General features: G+C 37.2%; 1 protein-coding gene across 3 annotated transcripts in view; it reads left to right on the top strand.

The window, feature by feature from the left end:
* The window catches only part of rabgap1l (RAB GTPase activating protein 1-like), a 161418-nt gene that overhangs the window by 130973 nt on the left and 10725 nt on the right, over nt 1-19720 (top strand). For 2 of the 3 annotated variants that reach the window (XM_044130479.1, XM_044130480.1), the window contains exons 18-20: nt 2518-2559; nt 7776-7904; nt 19477-19569. In XM_044130479.1, the coding sequence (XP_043986414.1) occupies nt 2518-2559; nt 7776-7904; nt 19477-19569 (264 nt within the window). Of the gene's footprint in view, nt 1-2517; nt 2560-7775; nt 7905-12703; nt 13406-19476; nt 19570-19720 lie in introns of those variants that run through there. The other variant, XM_044130481.1, reaches the window with a different exon arrangement.

Here is a 19720-nt window from a genome sequence, read left to right as displayed (position 1 = left end):
CAGCTAACATTTTTAGAAAATATAGTGCTGCTGTTTGGTTGATTTCTACATTTTCTTCCAAAATGTACAAATAATTTGCAGGCTGAAAACTTTACCTTCTTCCTGAATGCTGTGATAGTTTGAATGTATATACTTTTTATGCTGATCCGTGGTTGTTTGAACAGATTGAAGGTGGTCACTTTAAGAATTTTGATGCTTGAATTAACCTCATCAGAAGCTTTAAAAGTCATTAAATCATAATCTGGAGCTCCAGAATTGTTAAAAATCACAATAATCTTAGTGTATGAATGTATTTAAACTTTTGATTTGAGTTATTGAACGTTTGAAAAAACAGTTTTTTGACATTTCTTGTAATAAATAAGTAGAAAATTCTAGAGTAGAAAGTGATTCATCCCTATAGCCAATTGGGGTTTTTATGAAGAGTTTCTTTGCATAAAGAAACATGAAATATGTTCCTCTTCTTTCCTGCTGTCCCTCTTCTGTCCTCCCTCTCTTTCTTTCCTTCTGTGAGCCTCAGGCAGAATAATTAAAAGTTTCCCTGTTTTTTCTCAGCCAATGAGCTGCATGATGAAAACATGCCAGTAACACCTCGGCTCTCACATCCCTCTCAAACCCTCCTTTTTTTGGGTCTAAATTTAAAAATTAAAGTGATTATCTTTATTTTCTCAGCTCTTAGCAACAATTTCCATCTAATTCACAGCCTTGTTTACCTAATTTCTTGAACATAGCTGAATTTGTAATCTGCAAAATCTTCAGCCTTTGTTTTTACTTCTCAATCTAGATATTTTTTTTCTCATTTGCAAACCAGAACTCAGTGTCGAAACTCATTTTATGTCTTTTTTTTAAAAGAGTGACCTTGGTGGATCTGAACAATTCACCTCACTTTAGTATTTGTGAAAACTTCCTAACACACCCGTACTGTGTCCTCCCCTTTCTGAATATTTGGCTTTCATCTCCTCTGATTCTTCCTTGCTGGGATGAGTTGGTATTTCTTTCCCTCACACGCTCCTTTGATCTTGGCTCAGCATGGTAGCACCATCTTCAGGCCCACAAAGATCGGTGTGTGGCGGCAGAGCCCATCCTCTTTTCATTTTCTTCGGTTATTTTTGGAGCTCTCTGGATATTTTTAGCTCCATGTTGCCATGTGAACTGGTTGTCCCAGAGACCAAGGAGAGGGGTGTTCCCATGCAGAGCTGGCATCGGTTCTACATTTTCTTTGTGTGTCAAAATTGAAAGAACTGTCACAGTAAGATGGAAAGCAAAAAGCAGGTTTTTACATTGGCCAATAATCTAAAGCTAAGAAAGAAAAGCTGTGAGATTCAGTGAACTCTCGCTATAACACAGTTCACCTTTCACGGCCGCGCTGCTTCACGGATTTTTTTGTGTAGTTTTTTGTCACAGTGCATTGTGTACTGCGTCCTGATTGGCTGAACAGTCTCCCGCTTCTTCTCTACCTGTGTGCCAATATCGTCACGGTATTTAAATATATGTAATACAGCTTGGCAAATTTTGGCAAATATTTTTGCCCAGAAGACAAAAGAGCAACAATTACCGATAACTATGTTCTTCTCTCAAAAAAACACACCTGCACCACAGGCTTCAGAAGAAAAAGACACTAGAGAGTGGAGTCAGGCCGCAACGTCACAGTCAGAAATACACGAGTCACAATTTGTCCTACTGTATTTTGGATTGATGATTGAAATGGTTATTTTAATGTAGTTATTTCTAAGAAAGCGTTATATTTGTTTAAAAAAATGCTAGAGCCTGAAAACAGGTTTTGTTCTTTGGTTTCAATGTAGATGCATGGTTTCAATGCATCTTTGTTGGTTGTGCAGGAGGCTCTACTTCTGCTTTTCAAAGATTTAAGGTTGTATAATTGTGCCTCTGTTTGTAGCCATTTTCACATGAGTGTAAACGTTGAGTTGGGGGGGGGGGGGCGTGGCCAGCAACAGTAAATTTGGATTTAAAGTGGCAGGACGCCCTAAAGCATCTCATTCTGATCGGAGATTAAAAGAGGCTGAACTGATCCGACTAAACTCACATTATCTAAGAATGATTTAAGTGTTTTGTGGAAAATTAAGGCTGAGATTTACTCCAAAAGTTACAGTACAAATGCAGGTTTTTGTGAGTAAAAACTATTGAAATCTATGCATAATGTTTCTTCCAATTCACTATTATGCTAAACTTCCTGTTGACTCGTCACACAAATCTCCAACAATCCCCTCTCGAAAGCAGTGAAATATTTATGTAAGATGTAACTAAATGAAACATTTCAAGAGGTGTAAATACTTTAGCAGGACCACTATAGAAATATCTAGTGTCTCTTTTATTTGTACTTTCAAAATGGGCTAAAATTGAGTCTAGAGAATTAATGTTTTGAAAAGAAAAAATTAAGCTGGTAATGAAACTTAAAGTTTACTAGAATGGTTTTGTTTTGTTTTTGGTTTTTGCAAAGTATCAGGAAAGTTATCCATATTGTTTTTCTCCTCTTCTTACATCTTTCTCTGTGTCTTAAAGGGACTGAGCATCATCTTCAATGTGGCCCTGGCTTTGCTCAAGGTTAGTAATGTATTCATACATTTGTTTAATTCTAGCATCTTTTATTATGTCTAGCTATACAGTTAGATTCTATGTAAAATTTGAGCATCTTTAGTTTTAATTCAAGCTTTATTTGACTGCTTATAGATTATTTGTGTTGCAAAAATCTTGATATTGCAAAATACTGTAAAGTTTGATTTCCAACGTCATCATTCTCTTCTCTAAAATTTGTACTAAACACTGGAGCAGCGGGTATCGTTTAAAATCATTTTCTAACATTTAGCGCCCTCAAGTGCACATAAAAAGAATTGCATCTTGACATCGGGAGATCGGATGCCTTTCAACACAACTTGGCATGAATAAAATGTCAAAATGATTAAGAAGAGAGAAAGAAAAACAACTTCTATTTTATCTGGTTGCTAATCAGGGTGATATGAACCAACATCTTCTTATATTGAAGGAATAAAATTAGACAAATTTATTCATTCTTTATTTCTAAATGAAGTAAATGGTGTAGTGGCTTTATTCATGTCATATCGTTATGTCTTTCTGAATTGCAATGGATTTTGTGTAATTTATAGTCCATGTTTTTAAAGAAATGCTTGGGGCCTCCTGTTTTTTGCAGTAGGGGTGTAAAGGTACACAAAGATGGACTTAGTTGTATTTTAAGGTCTCCATTCAGTACTGGAAAATTGTGGCATGAGTACGTATTTGCTACCCATCTATTAGACAGACTACAAATCTAAACACATCTCATTTACTTTTCATTTAGTGTCATATTAATGTATTTTTTGTTTTTACAATTTTAAAAGATCTTGCCGAAACAAAGACACTGTGTCATTGCTTTTGAACAGCTTTAGGATCAAAGTTTTCTGACATAATTTAAATTTTCTTAAGTTAGTGGCTGCACCATGTAGAGAATAATTTACCTCAGACACTAGGATGTCTGTGGGCCTTTCATACGTCGGGCATGTTTGGCTTCAGTCATTCGTTGACAGTTTCAAAACAAAAGATAGGTAAAGCGAATGATTAGCTGAACAGTTTTAGTTAAAAGATCTTCAAAAGCTGTATTAGTCTAAAATTTGGTACTACTTCAGAAATCTCTTTTATTAGGGGGACCGACCCAAGGTAGCAGCCCCATGAATAAGTTTGAGTTTGACTTTATTGAACATATTGGAATAAAAAATAAACAAAGTTGTATACAGATAAAATTAATTTAAAACAAAAGTGAGAAAAAGAACAACAGTAATATGTATTTACATGTTTAAAGCAGTGGGTAGAAGTATAACCTTATTTTTTTTCCCCACCCCTTTTACATTAATAGCATCATCTAATAAATTATTCTTCATTTTCACTTGGTTATAACAGTCTTTCTTAATATTTTGTAAATCCACATCCATGTCTGGCACAATGCATTCATATTTACATGCCACTGTGAGCAAGAATCAAATGTTTTTAACATTCTTTCTATATCAATATAGAACAGAATAGACTCTCTCCCCCAGAACAAATTACGTATTTGTTCAATCCAAATTGTTACATATTAGTAGATAAAATATAACTATGAGCAACATGAAATTAAGAAGAAATTTATTTTACAAGATGTAATATTCCATGATGAAGTAGTAATTTACAGCTTCATTAATTAGCAACAATAATATTAATAATAGTCGTAATAACTGTAATTATTTCTCATCTCAAGGCATGAGGAGCATCTGCAGAGACAACAACAGGCTGCTGCTTAGAAAACAGCAGAGAAGAACGATCTTGTGAAAGTACAATAGATATTTTGCCTATAGTGAATTCACCAGCTGTATACTTTATAAAAACAAATCTTATGTTTTGGATAGGACAGAATAATTTACTTGTTGCATGCACATAAAAAAAGATGATAATGTAAATAAAATTTAAAACAATACCATTGTGAATACAACAATACCGCTGAGAAGAAACAGTAAGTTTGATCATATGGTAAAACTGTGCAAATGTTTATATATTTTTGACAAATTAAGCTACGTAGAAGCAACGTGGAGATTTGAGGATTCAGTGGTTTGAAATAGGGAAAAAATGAGGATGGTCATGATGATGATGAGGAGCAGGAGGAGGAGAGTGAAGGAGCTCCCGCTGCCTGCCTCTTATTGGCCGGTCATGACGACATTATCCTCCGACGCTCCCTCCTCCTTCCCTCCTGCGGTCCTCGCTGCTCTCACCACCCCTCCCTTCATCTGCGCTCGCCTCCCTCCCTGCCCAGCTTAGCAGTTGCTAACCACATCACAACAGGAGCATTGGCTATAACATTAGCAACCTGAGCCAGAGGGAGAAAATCTCAGCTTTCGGTTCTTTTTATCCCACCCTCTTCATCTTTTCTTTCCACGGATTCATGCTCGGAGCATCTTCTTTCCCTCACTTTCTCGCCTTTTTGCCTCCTTCTCCTCTACTTCCATCTCTTCCTCTACTCTGTCCGCTGAATATTTATTTCTACCACGCGTTTCTTCCGTCCACCATCTGCAACGAAGCCGCCCCTGTCAGCTGTTAGCATTTCAGCAGTTAGCATCACAAAGGTTGGGAGAGGCTTCATGGGAAGCAGTGAGGTCTCTTTGCTTTGCCTCGCCCCGGCAGGACCAACATTTCTGACAGTGCTACAACATTGACTCATGCCAGCACTCATCCTGTGTGGATCAGAAGTAACTTCCTCTCTGAAGGAGCTGGCTTCATCTGAAAGATCAGACCGGATGCCCGGCTGCTAATAGGATCCTGCTGGAGCAGCTGACTGGAATATGATTTTACTCACTAATCCTGCGTGGATCTGTGAAGAAAAAGAGCAGTTTATGTTTTGTATTCCTTCTTATTCTGATTTTTAATGCATCGCTGGTTTGCGTGAGTCCAGCACCCACTCAGCCATAAAGTAACACAGAGCATCATCTCCTGCAGGCGGAGAAGTGCCATATTTCCAGCGTTAACAAACCTCCTCTTGTCTCTCTGCACCGACTGTTGCAGCTTCAGAGAGTGGATAAAGAGCTGTGCTGCTGTTTTGCATTTCAAAGAAAGCTAAAGCGTTGTCAGGGGAGGAGGGATTTGAAGTTTAACATAAAAGCAGAAATCAAAAAAAGGTGGGGTTCTCATCTCCTCTTCAGTTTCATGGAGCAGCAGCCCACGTGTTGAGCCGTTTTGTTGCTAGGCGACAGCATATTGGACTGGAATTGGTCGGAGTTTTTGCAGAGGAAGCCGAGTGCAGGAAGTGTGACTGGATTTCCAGAGTGAATAAATACATCGCTGTAGGACTCAGCATTATGCAGACTGCGGTGTCGACTCATCGTTTTCTGACTGTGATTCTGAGGCATCAGGGGCCCAAGCTGAGGCTCTGACAGCGGTACAAGCTGAGGGGCCGCCACACGACGCCCACCACCAGTCTCAAACACACCTAAAAAATCGCCGCTAACTGAGTTCGATCACATCCCGCCATTGCTGCGCCAACATCAAAACATCTGCCCGACACCCTGGAGTCAGCTGCCAGCCTGGCCCCGGAGCGGGACGACCCCTCCCCCCTGCCCTGTCCCACCCCACCCCCGTCTCCGCCACGCTCCCCGCCGCCCTCTCCACCCCTTGTCCGGGCCCTGAACCCTCACCTGACCCTCCCGGCCGCATGCAGGGCGTTGGAGGACGGCGAGGGAAAAGAGGAGGAGAGCGCCCAGGGCAGCCAAACCTCAGCGGACCCTTACTGCAGGGTCATGGATCTTCTTGGGATGGGACACAGACTCTTCGTCCCCAAACTGCTGGCGGTGAGACGAGACAAACTGGAATAAGCATCCTGGATTAAATTTGCACGGCAGGCATTGTTGATTTTTATGACTCATCCTGAAGATAGAATGAAACAAAAAGCCAAATTTTTTTCCATTATTTCATCTGCGATTAGAACTGGAGAATGAATCAATAACAATATGTATCGCAATAAACGCATGACATGATCAATATCAATAGATAATGTGTCTGATCGAATATTCAATAGATACTATATATTCAATGAACTCTAATCCAGAACTGCACAGCATTCTGGGGGATGTAGGCAGAGTAAAAACTTTATCCACTCTACTTCTAATGGGAAGCGATGCAAGATTGGTGACATCTACTCACTCACTCACTCTTTGGTTACCTAGCAACAACCTCCTCAGTAAAATGCTTTTATGTTTTTCAGCCGTATTGTCCTGCCCTTTCTGTGATTACAGGTGCATGCAATATGACTCTGCTTCCTTCATACTTAAATTCAAGATGAAAATAAGGCTGCTTTCCTCCTTTTCATGACATCTAGACTTTACTGAACTTAAAAACTTACAGAAGCAAGAACAGACATGTTCCTTCAAATAATTGACCCAAATATGTGCTCATGCCTTCTTTGTATTAGATAAATATCTAAATACAGTTACTTGAAAGATTAAGAATTCTAGCAAAGTAAAAAGTAAACTTGCTCCTTAAATTTTACTTCCAAAAGCATTTCTACCCCTTGAAAATCTAAAACATGTAATGCATGTTTTAGATTTCTTTTTGTAGAAAAGAAAAACTCTGGACATTAGAGAGTGGCTTACAATGCAAAACCACAAAATCATACCAAATATGTTTGGTCTAATTACTAGTGCAAATATGTTAGTACACTGGAAACAAGACGAAACTAATTTAAAAGTAACTATTCAGCTACATATGGGAGCTTGTTTTCACTCAATAACTCCTTGATATTAATTTAAAAAGTTCTCGTTATAAGTGAAATAATCTGCCATTGGAACAAGATATTTTGACTTATAATATGTGATGAATGTCTTATTTTGGATACAATTAGTACTTTTACATCAATATTAAAGAATTATTGTCTTAAAACAAGCTTCTATAGCCTGCTGAAAAGTTACTTGTAAGTTACTTTTCTTATTTGAAGTGTGCTAAGATATTTGCACCAGAAACTAGAGCAAAATTACTTTGCAAGATTTTGTTTTTGCATTATATTGCCAGTGAAATTTAAAATTAAAATATTTTCCTCAATGAAAATAGATTATATTTTCCTTTTTTACTGTTCTACTCTATCAAGTATTTGCTGTTCATGTAAACAAAAACGTACTGCCTCATGTATTTACCTGCATGACTCTGACCTTGTTGTTAATCAACTTGTATGCTGAAAAAGACCACTTGTGGAGGCTTTGTTCTCTGTGTTTGGGCTGCATGCATCTCATCCAACTCTTCTTTTCTCCCTCCAGACGTCCAAAGAAGACCTCCTGCAGGCGGACTTTGAGGGGGCTCTCAAGTTCTTCCGGGTCCAGCTGCCGAAGCGCTACAGAGCTGCAGAGAACGCGCGGCGGCTAATGGAGCAGGCCTGCAACATCAAGGTAACACAGAAAACCAGAATGCTAATATGTTCAGTGCTTCTTATCTACTAGGAAATAAAAAAATAAAAACTCGGCATGCTCTAAATACCGTCCTGACTTCTTAATTTATAACTCACATGCCTTTAAAAAAGTGCAGTTAGAAAATAGTGCTTTTAAAAGGAAAAAAACTGAAAATCTAACATTTGCTTTCAGAATAAGCAGAAAAAACAACAAATAGACATACTCTATGACCAAGTTGTGCTTTACCATCTTTTTTTTACATTTTAGTTTAATTGCTCTTCCCTTCAGTTGGGAAATAGGAGACCTATTTTATCCCAGAACATCAGTGTCTGTTTTCATTAAATTTCCTCAGGAGGCGGCACATGTTATCATCCTGCTGCTGAAAGTAGGCTGTTGGTATTCAGGGAATTTGCTGAAATCACCAGAGACCATAGCGGCACAGGGTGTTCTTGATATGCATGCATGTGTGTGGAGTGATGGGATAGGAGAAGGAAGAAGGTACATAACCAGGAAAGTTTTCCGTTTTTAGATTTTAAAGGTGTATTTTTGCTCCCTGTTAGGTAAGGCACAAAATGCAAGACTGCAATCTAGAGTAAGAAGTTCTAAGTGTTTGTATTACCCAGTGTGTGACTGTGTGTTAGTTTTAGTACATACAGGATGTCCACTCTGTGACTCACTTCTTATCTCTGGCTTTTCTTGTGAAATCTTGCAGAAGTACAATGTGTACAAAAGTAAAAAGATATAACAAATGCATAAATATGTCGATTTGTCAGCCTTCATCTCATGAATGAGAAGCAAATGCTGCCTTCTAGCACATTCCTTTTTTGAATGATAGTTAAAGTCACGTCATGCCATTTCTAAGCCTTCCTGCAGTTCCTGCTTCCTTGATTTGGTTAAATATTGGTTTGAAATATTTGTTACTGAGGTTTTATCTTGTTTTATCTGTGTCTGTGCTGCTTAAGTTAATATTTTAACAATATTCTGGATTATAAACGGTAAAAAACACTTCCTGATTTCTCACTGAACTGTTCCTTCATGCTAGTCGATAGGTGAGATAAAGAAAAAGACTTTGTATCTCGTTCTCTTTATCTTTCCGTACTCGGTTTCTTCTTGCGTCATTGTTTCTATGTTTTATTTATTTATCTTTTCCATCTTGAAACATCCTGAAACATTAGTTCCTTTTGACTAAAGTTTCCTTTTTGCCATTTTCTCAAACAGAAATGCAAATATAAAATGCAGTTGGGTGGATGATTAGGATTTTCTGTCCAATTTCCCTATTGGTTTGAAATATCTTTCAGGATTAGATTTTATTCTACTTGTCTTAAGCAAGGCCATCTGCCTGATTAAACACAACTTCATCTTTTTTTTTTATTTAAAATAAAACAGGGCGTTGCATTTTAAAAAAAGGGGGAAATTGTAAAAGAAATTACTTTTACTGTTTCACTAAATTAGGACCTTATTGCAGACATCTTCTTGTTTATAGAAATTTAATCCGTGCAAAGTGGCAGGACATTCAAATCCGTCACGTTCCTTACAGATAGAGATTGAAAGCGGAAATAAAAGGAAGCAGCTGGGCGGTTTTCTGTTATCTGTAGATGTTTAACTCGCTCTCACAGCCTAAAGGAGTGCATACATTTAATATACATCTCTGAAAATACCGTTTCTCTTTAAAAAAGCTTCTTCCATCTCGGTACCACCTCAAAAATAATGAAAAAGCCTAAGTTTGAGACTTCTCTTGTCATTAACTACTTCCACACTAAGGGTTGTTTTTGTTAGTGCAACATGGAAGAGCAGAAAAAGATCCAATTTTCAGTTTCCAACCTGATTGTTACGGATCTGGTTAACAATTAACTTTTGTTTTCCTGCATTTTTTCTGAACTTAAATTTGGTAGAAAAATTGCCCGTCGTCTTTGATCAGGTTGCCAATTTTGCTTAATTTGGAGCCGGGAGATTTTTATACTCATCTGTAGGAATCTCTGGTTGAATTTTTCAAAAAAATTTGTCTAGGATCTGTGAAGTTAAAAGAACATAAACCAACAATCACAAACCAAAACCAACCTTCAGTGTTTAACTCATGAGGTAAAAAATACAGATCATGAACTCATCTTGAATGACATAAACATAAAAAAAAAAAAACATCTGTGATTGCCTGAAGCTTTCCTCATGAATTTATGCCCCTCCTCTGTTATATTTTTAAACCACTTTCAAGCTTTAAATAGAATATTCCCTGTGGATGCAGCGGCATGAAGTGAGTCGGATAGAGATGAAGACGAAACGATGCCTGTCATGCGTTTCATGCGCTTCTCTTCACTGTTTTCACTTCTGTCTTATCTGTCCAACTTCAGCCCCCTGCAGGTCAGAGCAGGTCACATCAGCCTGCAGTGTAACAACATCGCACACACACACACACACACGCACACACACACACACACACACCCATTTCCTGTCTATGAAAGCTTCACATGCATCATAATTTACTTTTACATAATTTAATTATACATTTACATTTGTAAATGTGTGATTTACATCATAATCTGGAACAGTCTGGAATTTATTTTTCATATCTGAAAAAGTGTGGAAAAAAATAAAAGAATTGTATCCAGAATTTATTCTTATCCAAATGTCGAAATATTTGGTCTGTCCTTCCTTCGTTTCATCCTTGCTTCCTTCCTTCTTTCCTTCATTTTTTCTCCTTTCCTCTTTTATATACTTCTATAATTCCTTGTTGCATGTCATTCTTACTTCCCCACTCACTTCTGCTTTCCTTCCTTCCTTAATTCATTTTTTGCATTTTTACTTTCCTTATGTCTTTTATTTCTTTCCTTCCTTATGTTCTCCTTTATCTTTTCTTTCTTTCTTTTCCTTGTTTTCTTTCTTATACACTTTTCTTTGTATCCTACCTCACATCATCCTATGTGTCCTTCCTTCCTTTCCTTCTTTTACTCTTACATACTTCCTTGTTTTTTACCTTCCTGAGGGTGAATTGAGCATTATTTTTATCAACAATGTGTAGGAATATTGTTAGATTTATCTGCTTTTGCTTTCAAAAATAAATATATATGCAATCATTTTTAATTTCAGGTTGTTTATAGGACCAATTCACAAGGTAAAATAAATAACATTTAATCTCTTCTATGTAGCTGAAAATGTTAATTTCTTGATGAAGGGCAACACTAAGAAAAGTACTTTTGCTTCTCATAAAGTATGAATGTAATTCTCATACTTCATCCTACTCAGAAGGCAGACCGTCTCATACAACATGCATTACTTTTCCTCAGCCTCTCCTTTTCTTCCCCACATTTCCGTCTGTCAGCATTTAAATCGGATCAGCCAAACTTCATAAGCAGCTTAAAACGGCGAAAGAATTTCTCGGCACCTTTGCTTGGTGAACACAACGGGTGGAGTGGCTTAAGCTTTCTGCGGATTTTAGGAGGAATTTGAATTTCTCAGCCGTTTTGAAAAATCCATCATACCCACAACCAGAGCGATGACTTTAAAGTAGCAGATGAAAGTCTTTGCATTTATTTCCTACTTACGGGGTTGATTGATTAAACAGCTGAGAGCCTCAGCTTCAATAAACCTTTGTCTCTTTTTCAAACTAAGGCAAAATAAGAGCAAGAGTGTTGAAAAACCGTAGACTTAAAGCATAACTTTGAGTCATGGGTGAAGACGCAGAAGCTGTATTAATATTCTAAACTTCCAAACATGGTGGGAGCTGGAGGTCGGTTTTAGTTTGACCCTGTGTAGGAAAGGTCAAGAATGTTTGTCAGGAACTATGCAGAGGAATCAGGCGACTCCAAACTTGCAGGTAGCCAGATAAAGAATACTTCCATGCAAATTTACCTTTGAAAGTCTTTTATATTGAAAGATAGTGTAACAAATGAGTGAAGCACATCGAATGTCACACTGAAACATGTGTAGCCATTTTGACCTAATAACTCAGGGGAGTACAACCGTTTTGTCACGTGTGTCATAAAATCTGTCATATTTTTTTTTTATAAAAACTTGTACTGTGATATTTTTATTTTACCAACTTCATAGTTTAATTAAATAAATTAAGTTGTCAGATTTGTTCTGCATTGTAAAGAGATGTGTAAACAATTGTAGAGCTAAAACCTGAGAGGGTTTGTGTGGATTTGCATTATTTAAAAAAAATATTTATCAGGTCTTTATTGAAAAATTTAGCAAAATTTTCATCAGTCTGAATCCATAAGAGTCAGATTTAGGTCACTGTGTGGTTGGAACTAAATAGATTTGTGTGGTTATTTAAGGATGAAAACTTTATATTTTAACAAGATTTCTGCTGCAGTTAAAAATAAACTACCTGAATCAGTCACTTGTGCTCAGGAGTTAAATTTTTAATATTCCTGAATAATACCAGGTGCCGCTAACGGCCCCTGAGCCACATGTTGGACAACCTTGTAATAGCTAGAATTTACATTGGCTATAAAAATCGTAGCAGGTTTTTTGTTACATAAAAAGTTAGGCTTGTATTGATCATTGCAGAAGATTTAAGATTTTTAAAGTGATCAGTATTAGTTTATTACGGCACTCAGTGGCCAAGCTAGTAATCGTCAGCTGCAACCCCAGTTTGTTTTGCTTTTAGTTGCAAAGGTTAGAGGTCACATTAAAGATTAGTAAAAAAAAAAAAATGTTAAAAATATGTTCCATAAAAGTTACACACAGCTTTAATGATGAAATAAGTTGATGTTGATGATGGCAATGATTTCTCACGGTTCGTTTCTTTAATATAAAATGTTTCTCTCCTAAGAGCAGATTGAGAATCTTTTAATAAAACTCTTGAAGGAGTTTTATTGGATACTTTAATTGATTCCTTTGGGATCTTGCAGGAGCTTTGAATTTTCCCTCTCTGCGCCTACTACTGTAACTGAAGTCACTGCGGTTGATGTGACTACTTCCTTCCTATCGCTCATACACACTTATACAGAGTGCAACTGTGTAAACAGGCCTTTATCTTTATTTTTACTAGCAGCAGGAAACAGAAAAAACTGCAGCCCCAAAAAGAGCGTTTGAAGGAGGGAGGAGCACAAACGAGAGAGTGAGCAGAAAGAGGGAAGTGCTCAGAGCAGAGGAAGAAATAGCAAACTCATCCTCCTCTGACACGCACTTCTAGCGTTACGGAGAGGAAGAGACAAACAGGTGTGTTGTGCTGCTCTCTCCCTTCCCTCCGCTCTCCTCCTCCTCAGTGGGCGTGGCTTTGCCTCTGTGGGACTCTTGAAGGCAGCCAGTCGCCTTCTGCACTTTCAGAGAGAAACAAAACCTCTCAGCCACGGCCGCTTTACTTCCCCACCGGGTTCCCTCCTTCCTCTTCGTCCCCTCCTCCTCCTCCTCACTGCTCGGAGCAAGCAGGAACCAAGATGATGCAGGAGGTGTCCATCATGGTGGCCTACGACGCTCATGTAGTGAATCGTCCGGGCGAGGAGGACACCTTGGCTTGTTTGGTTGCTCACTCTAAACCGCTGCGATCTTTCAGACCTGTGGTAGGTCTGATTCGTTTTCTTCTCTCTTGTCTTTCTCTTTATGTAATTCAGAAAACTGGCGTAGAGCTGCTCTTACAAAGATGCATTTTTAGTGAAACTACGTGTTTCTTTCCACGTGGTTGATGCTGCATACTCTTGAATGAACGTGTGGGTGTTCATATTTCAGGAACCGTTTCTGACGTTTGGGGTAAATTGAGTAATTGTGTGCACGGGTTTGAGCGTCCCTCTGGTGGGTAATTTAATTCTTTGACCTCGTTTTACTCTAATCTCCAGGTGGCTTTGTCCTTATTTCAATATTCAAACGTTGAGGCTTCTCTGTCATGTTGGAGCTTTTCTCCAGTAACCTTGCAGTAAAGTTTGTTTTGCTTTGTTTATTACCTGATTTGAGATCTGAGCCAGAAGTTTTGGGACTAAAGTTCCATTTTCAGCATCAGGGATTCAGGTCAGGAAGCTAAAAGTGGTCCTGGTACCATTTTCTATCTTTTAATTGTGTGTCCTCTATCCGTGCTGACCTTCTAACCTCTCATTATCACACCAAATGTTCTGGAAATGGAGCATGTGAGGATGCATTTTTATCCTCTGAAGCTACATGCGCATATAGATGTCATGTGAGTTGCTGAAGATGTCGAGCTCTAATTTAGTTTGTCCATGGAAATCTAGAAATCTCTTGAAAATGAAAAGTTTGGTGGTGAAGTAAAGATAAAAAAAAGTGTCACTCCTTGTGTAATTCTGAAGGTCAATCGTCTGGTGACTCATAAAACTAATATACAAGCACTGTGAATAAAAATACTGCCCTAAAAATGACGTCGCGAAATTGCTTCATTTCTGTGAAGTATGTCAGAGATTTGAAGGATGTCTCAGTGAATACTTTTTCTTATTTATTTAGAACATGTTGGTAAAAATGACAGAAAAACCTTGGAACCCTACAGAGACACATTTGATTATAAGTTAATACATTTTTGTTGGGATCTTTTTGCTGTTTTTATCCCAAAATCCCTTTAAAGGGCCATTGCAAAGATAATCCCCCTAAACAAATTGAAAATTCTTTATTTATAGCATAACAGAAGTACGAGACTTATATGAATCACATGTTAAGAGATTTACAGTCAGACCTCTAACCAAAGGGAAAAAATATCACTTATATTAACTAAAGGATGTTTCTCCTAATAAGAGATTTCCCCTCCTTGCAGCAGAGAACAGATCCACTTAGATGGGCTGAATTTGTTCTAGCCTTCACGATAATGCAAAATTAAAAGACATATATCATTATTTTTACAGCTTTTTCAGTTAATTATGCCTCGAGAAATGTTCCTGAATGCATGAGCATGGAGACCTAGCAAACCGGCGGATTTACATGGTCTTTAAATGTCCCTGTGGAGAACATAGCCTCCCTGTAATTCACCACAGCAGTGAATGGAAAAAGACTAAAGAACGTTTCCTTTTCTCCACTGAATCAGTTCTTTGTTTATAAAGGCTTTACTGCACTACAGCTACTGTCAGAGCCTGCAACGCCTTCTTTCATGGCATTAAAATGCCGGCTACAATTCCTTAAAATATGTTGTTGAGTCCTAAAAGTAACTTTAGGCTGATGTTACACATGTAATGGATGAAGAAAAAGGTTAAAATACTGATCAGACTGCAGCTGCAAACAGTTTATCTTTTATTTTAAAAAACAAACACATTCGTAGTTGAAGAAAATTATCCTGACAAGACACATGCAAGACAATCATTCACAGAGAGCAAATGCTAATTTAGTACAATTTGCTGATATTAGCCAGTATTTCATGTTTAAAAGTGGACATAAAAAGAGAAAAATTACTGTTAAAGAAGACATTTTAATATCTGATTAACTTTATAATAAACTTTATGCTCACAAACAACACCAGCAAACAACACGAGCTGTCTGCAGTAGCAGTTCCAAAAACTGTTGTTTTATTTCTCTAGGTTTAGATTGTTCCTTTCCTTACATCTTTTCCTAGTTTCAAAGACATCAATTCAAATATAATTCATCTGAGTTAAATTTGTACAAAAATATTATTTAACCAAATTGTTATTGAGCTGCAACAATAAAAGGAAAAGATAGAAAAGATAAATGCTGGAGAATTATGGAGTGAAAAGTCAAGCCTGAAAACAGTTTCTTTAGAAAAATGTAAGATTGTTGTAAATACATTTAGATGCAAGTATTTAAATGTAATTTTGGCTTTCTGTAAATGTATGAAGTCATATATGAGCAGCTTAACATTTCATGGGTCAGATAAATTGTGAAACATTTAGTTATGTGTTTTCAGCCTGTAGAGGAGAAGTCAAATTTTAAAATAAAGCACTTAAAGTTTGTAAAATATGAAAAGACTTGTGCGTGGTTCATGAAGTTTATGTTTGCATAAGAATCCTGGTAAGTGTGTCGTAAAAGGAGGAAAAGTCAAAGTTTTCAGCTAAAGAAATGAGCCAAAGGGAAGTTGGTCGTTTTTTAATTTAGTTTTGTCATGCTGTGTTTCACAAAAGGAAACTAAGCGCTGATAAACAAACCATGTTATCAGCTCATCATTGAAAGGCTTCTTTGGTATCACTTCCTGTGAAATGCAAGTTTCATAAATTAAATATAAGTTTGAAGCAACAATACAAAGCAGCCGGTCCCAATTAAAAGCACAGTTTGGTTTGGGTTTTATCTTAAGGTAACATTATAACAAACAGAAATAAATGTAAAAAAGTTACATTTAGTAGGCACCCAGACTGAAATATTGTTGCATTTAGAAATATTGTTGCATGTAGATCCAGCATGGTACAACTCAATAAGGTAAACAAACCTCATCAGGAACTAATGGAAAACACCATGAGGGCAAAACACAAGAGTCAGTTGAACTGGTCGTACTTATAAATGCGTGTTGAGGTTGTTGGTTTCAAAACGTATCTCTATTGCTCCATAGTAGTGCCAATGCCTTCTGGGAAAATGTCTGTTCAGTTTATCACCATTGATACAGAAGAAAGTGATAGTCAGTCATCCATCAGAGGCTGGATTTTCTGGTATGTGGTGGAAAATGTTTGCCTGATTTATGAGCTGTGATGTTAGCAGACATCACCAACTTGATTCGGGTCATAAGATTGTACGGTGAACTAACAGGTCAGTGTGGAGCCCACGTATTGCACACTGCTTTTTGCTTCAACGGTTTATCAATGAAGGGAGTCTGCATTGCAAAGTATTACGTTAGCACAAGGCAGTAGAAACAAACCTTAAAGCAAACACAAGATGTGATTAAGAAAAGTTATTCAACTGTGGAATCATTTATCATTGCGTTTATCTCTTAGGATGCAAATGTAGAAGATAAATGTAAATCTATGCAAAAGAAACATTTCAAGGACTTCTGTTAGTCTTATTAAGTCAGAGAAACAGTTTTTGACCTTAATAAAAATATTGGAAGTGCACAATGTGCTCTTTCATTGGAAAACAAACATCTCTGCCTTAGATCTTAGGCTTTTTTATTTTATTATTATTAACAAGCAGGTTTAGCCTTAAAAAGATTCAGAGATGCTGTTTATATCCTGGAAGCTGCCCACAAATAAATAAAATCCACAAAGATTATAGAGCCCCTAAACAGATGCCAATAGTTTGAACAAAATAATTAGTTTACCATTTTTACCATATTGATTACTGACTTAATAATTATCAAAAATGTGTCATTAAAACCATGTTATAATATTCATGTTGCTGTTTAATATGAGGGGCTAAAGAGCCAACAAATAAATTATGTTACATAGACAAAATGGTTACAAACTCACAAGACAAGAAAATCTACGGATAATAATAATAATAATAATAATAATAATAATAATAATAATAATAATAATAATAATAATAATAATAATAACTAATAATAATAAAGACAATTGTAAATAATCAAACATACAGCATCTGAAAAATTACCAACTCCTTGCCAATGTACACCTATTAATTCTTCTTAATCTGTGTTATATAACTATAAATAAAATGTAAAAATAAATTAGAGAGAGAGAGAAAAAAATAATGATAATAATAAAAATTCATAATGACCCACAGTAAAAACCATCTCAGCACAAATGCAGAAGCTTCCTTGTATCTGCAGTGAAGCCAATCAGCAACAAATAAATGGCACTCCTTGCTTTGCAAACAATAATCTGTCAAATAGCATCGCGCCAAAGATTTCAGCTTCCTAAGCTGCATTTTCTTTCACTGGCTTCAAAGAAACTGCAATGAAGCCGATTCTGGTCACCAGGTGATTTTTTTTTAGTGAATCTGTGAAATTTAACAACCACTTCTATTTTTGTTTGTTGGAAACAGGTGAACAAAGACTCCATAAATTCATTTGATTAAATTAAACCACTTCTCTCTCGCTCTCTAAATGTTTGATGAAGACAAACAGCCTCTTAGAAAATATAAAACAGATCATTTCCTTGGACTCAAATGCAGCTTGTGAGAGGCTGAAATGAAACGCATCCCAGTCTCAAAAGAGAGGTCATGTGACCGGGTTGGCCATGCAATCCCAAACCTCGACGGTGGCAACGCTGTTTCCACTCTAGGGAGATTTCATCACCATCTACCTGCAGCACAGACCGAGGCGTAGGGCAGTGAAATTATGAGTCACAGTTGGAGCTAAAGGATATTTCACAGCTGCTTGTCAAACAACATGATCCATGTTTAATAGGTTTTTACACCCGCAAGTTGGTTAGAGTGAAATGACTTCAGTTGATGCAGCAAACATCTGCAGGTTGATACCTGTGGATGTAAACAGGTACAAGGGTTGTGCTGTTTGACTGTAGCTGATTTTGAGGTGTTTTATGGTAATATTGGGTTCCTGTGTGCCAAAAATGTTGGTTGATTTTTGTTTCCAAGACGTACAGCTGACTTTGTAGAGCCAAAAACTTTAATTTGAGAGTTTAGCTCTATTTTTGTTCCATTTCTGAATGTCTATATAACCCAAAGTTGTTGCTATGCAGATGAGTAAAAAATACTTGTAAAAAATTTATTTCCTAACATTCAACTCAGAATTATGGGAATACAGTCGGAAGATAAAATTAAAAAAGAAATACACTTCAAACTTTTTTACATTTTACAACCTCATACTGTGATGGGTTTAATTTAAATTTTTTGTAGAATAAAAACGGGCTGCACAGTGGCGCAGTTGGTAGAGCTGTTGCCTTGCAGCAAGAAGGTCCTGGGTTCGATTCCCGGCCCGGGGTCTTTCTGCATGGAGTTTGCATGTTCTCCCTGTGCATGGTGGGTTCTCTCCGGGTTCTCCGGCTTCCTCCCACAGTCCAAAAACATGACTGTCAGGTTAATTGGTTTCTCTAAATTCTCCCTAGGTGTGAGTGTGTGTGTGAATGGTTGTTTGTCTTGTATGTCTCTGTGTTGCCCTGCGACAGACTGGCGACCTGTCCAGGGTGAACCCCGCCTCTCGCCCGGGACGCAGCTGGAGAGGAACCAGCAACCCTCCCGACCCCATTTAGGGAAGAAGGGTGTAAAGAAAATGGATGGATGGATGGATGGATGTAGAATAAAAACCCAAATTGGTTCACAATTATGAAGGAAGATACAAGGTTTTAATTTTCAACATTTTTCTTTTAGAAATAAAAATTTGTGTGGATTTTTATTATCCTTACTAACCTTTTATTCAGACTAATTGGATCAGGCATACATCATCCAAGACACTCGCCAGAGGTTTTTTGAAGCTCCTTCTAGGTTTGATTTCACCGATATCCCATATTTAGCTCCACACATCTGGCCTTATTGTCACTGTTGCTGCTGAAGAAAAACATCAAGATCCTGCAGCTCTAAATTGGCGGAAACTACTTTCACTTTGAGGAAGAAGCCAAACTGAGTGTGGAACTTAAATGGTTTTAATGTTTGCATAAAATCATTAATCGTATCTCAGAACAAAGGAGTTGAAGTCACATTAATGCTAAGAACAGCTGCTCTGTTGTTTTCCTCTGAATGAGACATTTAACCTTTTGTTAAGCCTGCAGACATTTAATAAAACAGCATTTACAGAGTTTTGAGTAAGGTTTAAATTTTCAACTTTATTTTATTTAATTTTTTTCAGGTTCCAACCAAAAAGCTGAAAAAGTTTGAGAAGGAGTATCAGATGCTGAGAGAGAGCCAGCTGCAACAAGAAGACCCCATCGATCGATACCAGGTTTGACAAACTCTCAACTTGATCTAAGTGCTGATAGAGAAGGTGTTTTTGTATCTGCTAAATTTATCTCTCAGTTTATACTGGAAATCTTTTTTTTTCTTCCTAATATTAGAAACAGCTTTGCTTTTTCAGGCAGTGTTGTGCTGTTTGT

This window comes from Gambusia affinis, linkage group LG10 (assembly GCF_019740435.1).
Source record: "Gambusia affinis linkage group LG10, SWU_Gaff_1.0, whole genome shotgun sequence".
Lineage (NCBI taxonomy): Eukaryota > Metazoa > Chordata > Actinopteri > Cyprinodontiformes > Poeciliidae > Gambusia > Gambusia affinis.
Note: the sequence above shows the minus strand (reverse complement) of the source record. Positions and strands in the feature narration are given on the sequence as shown.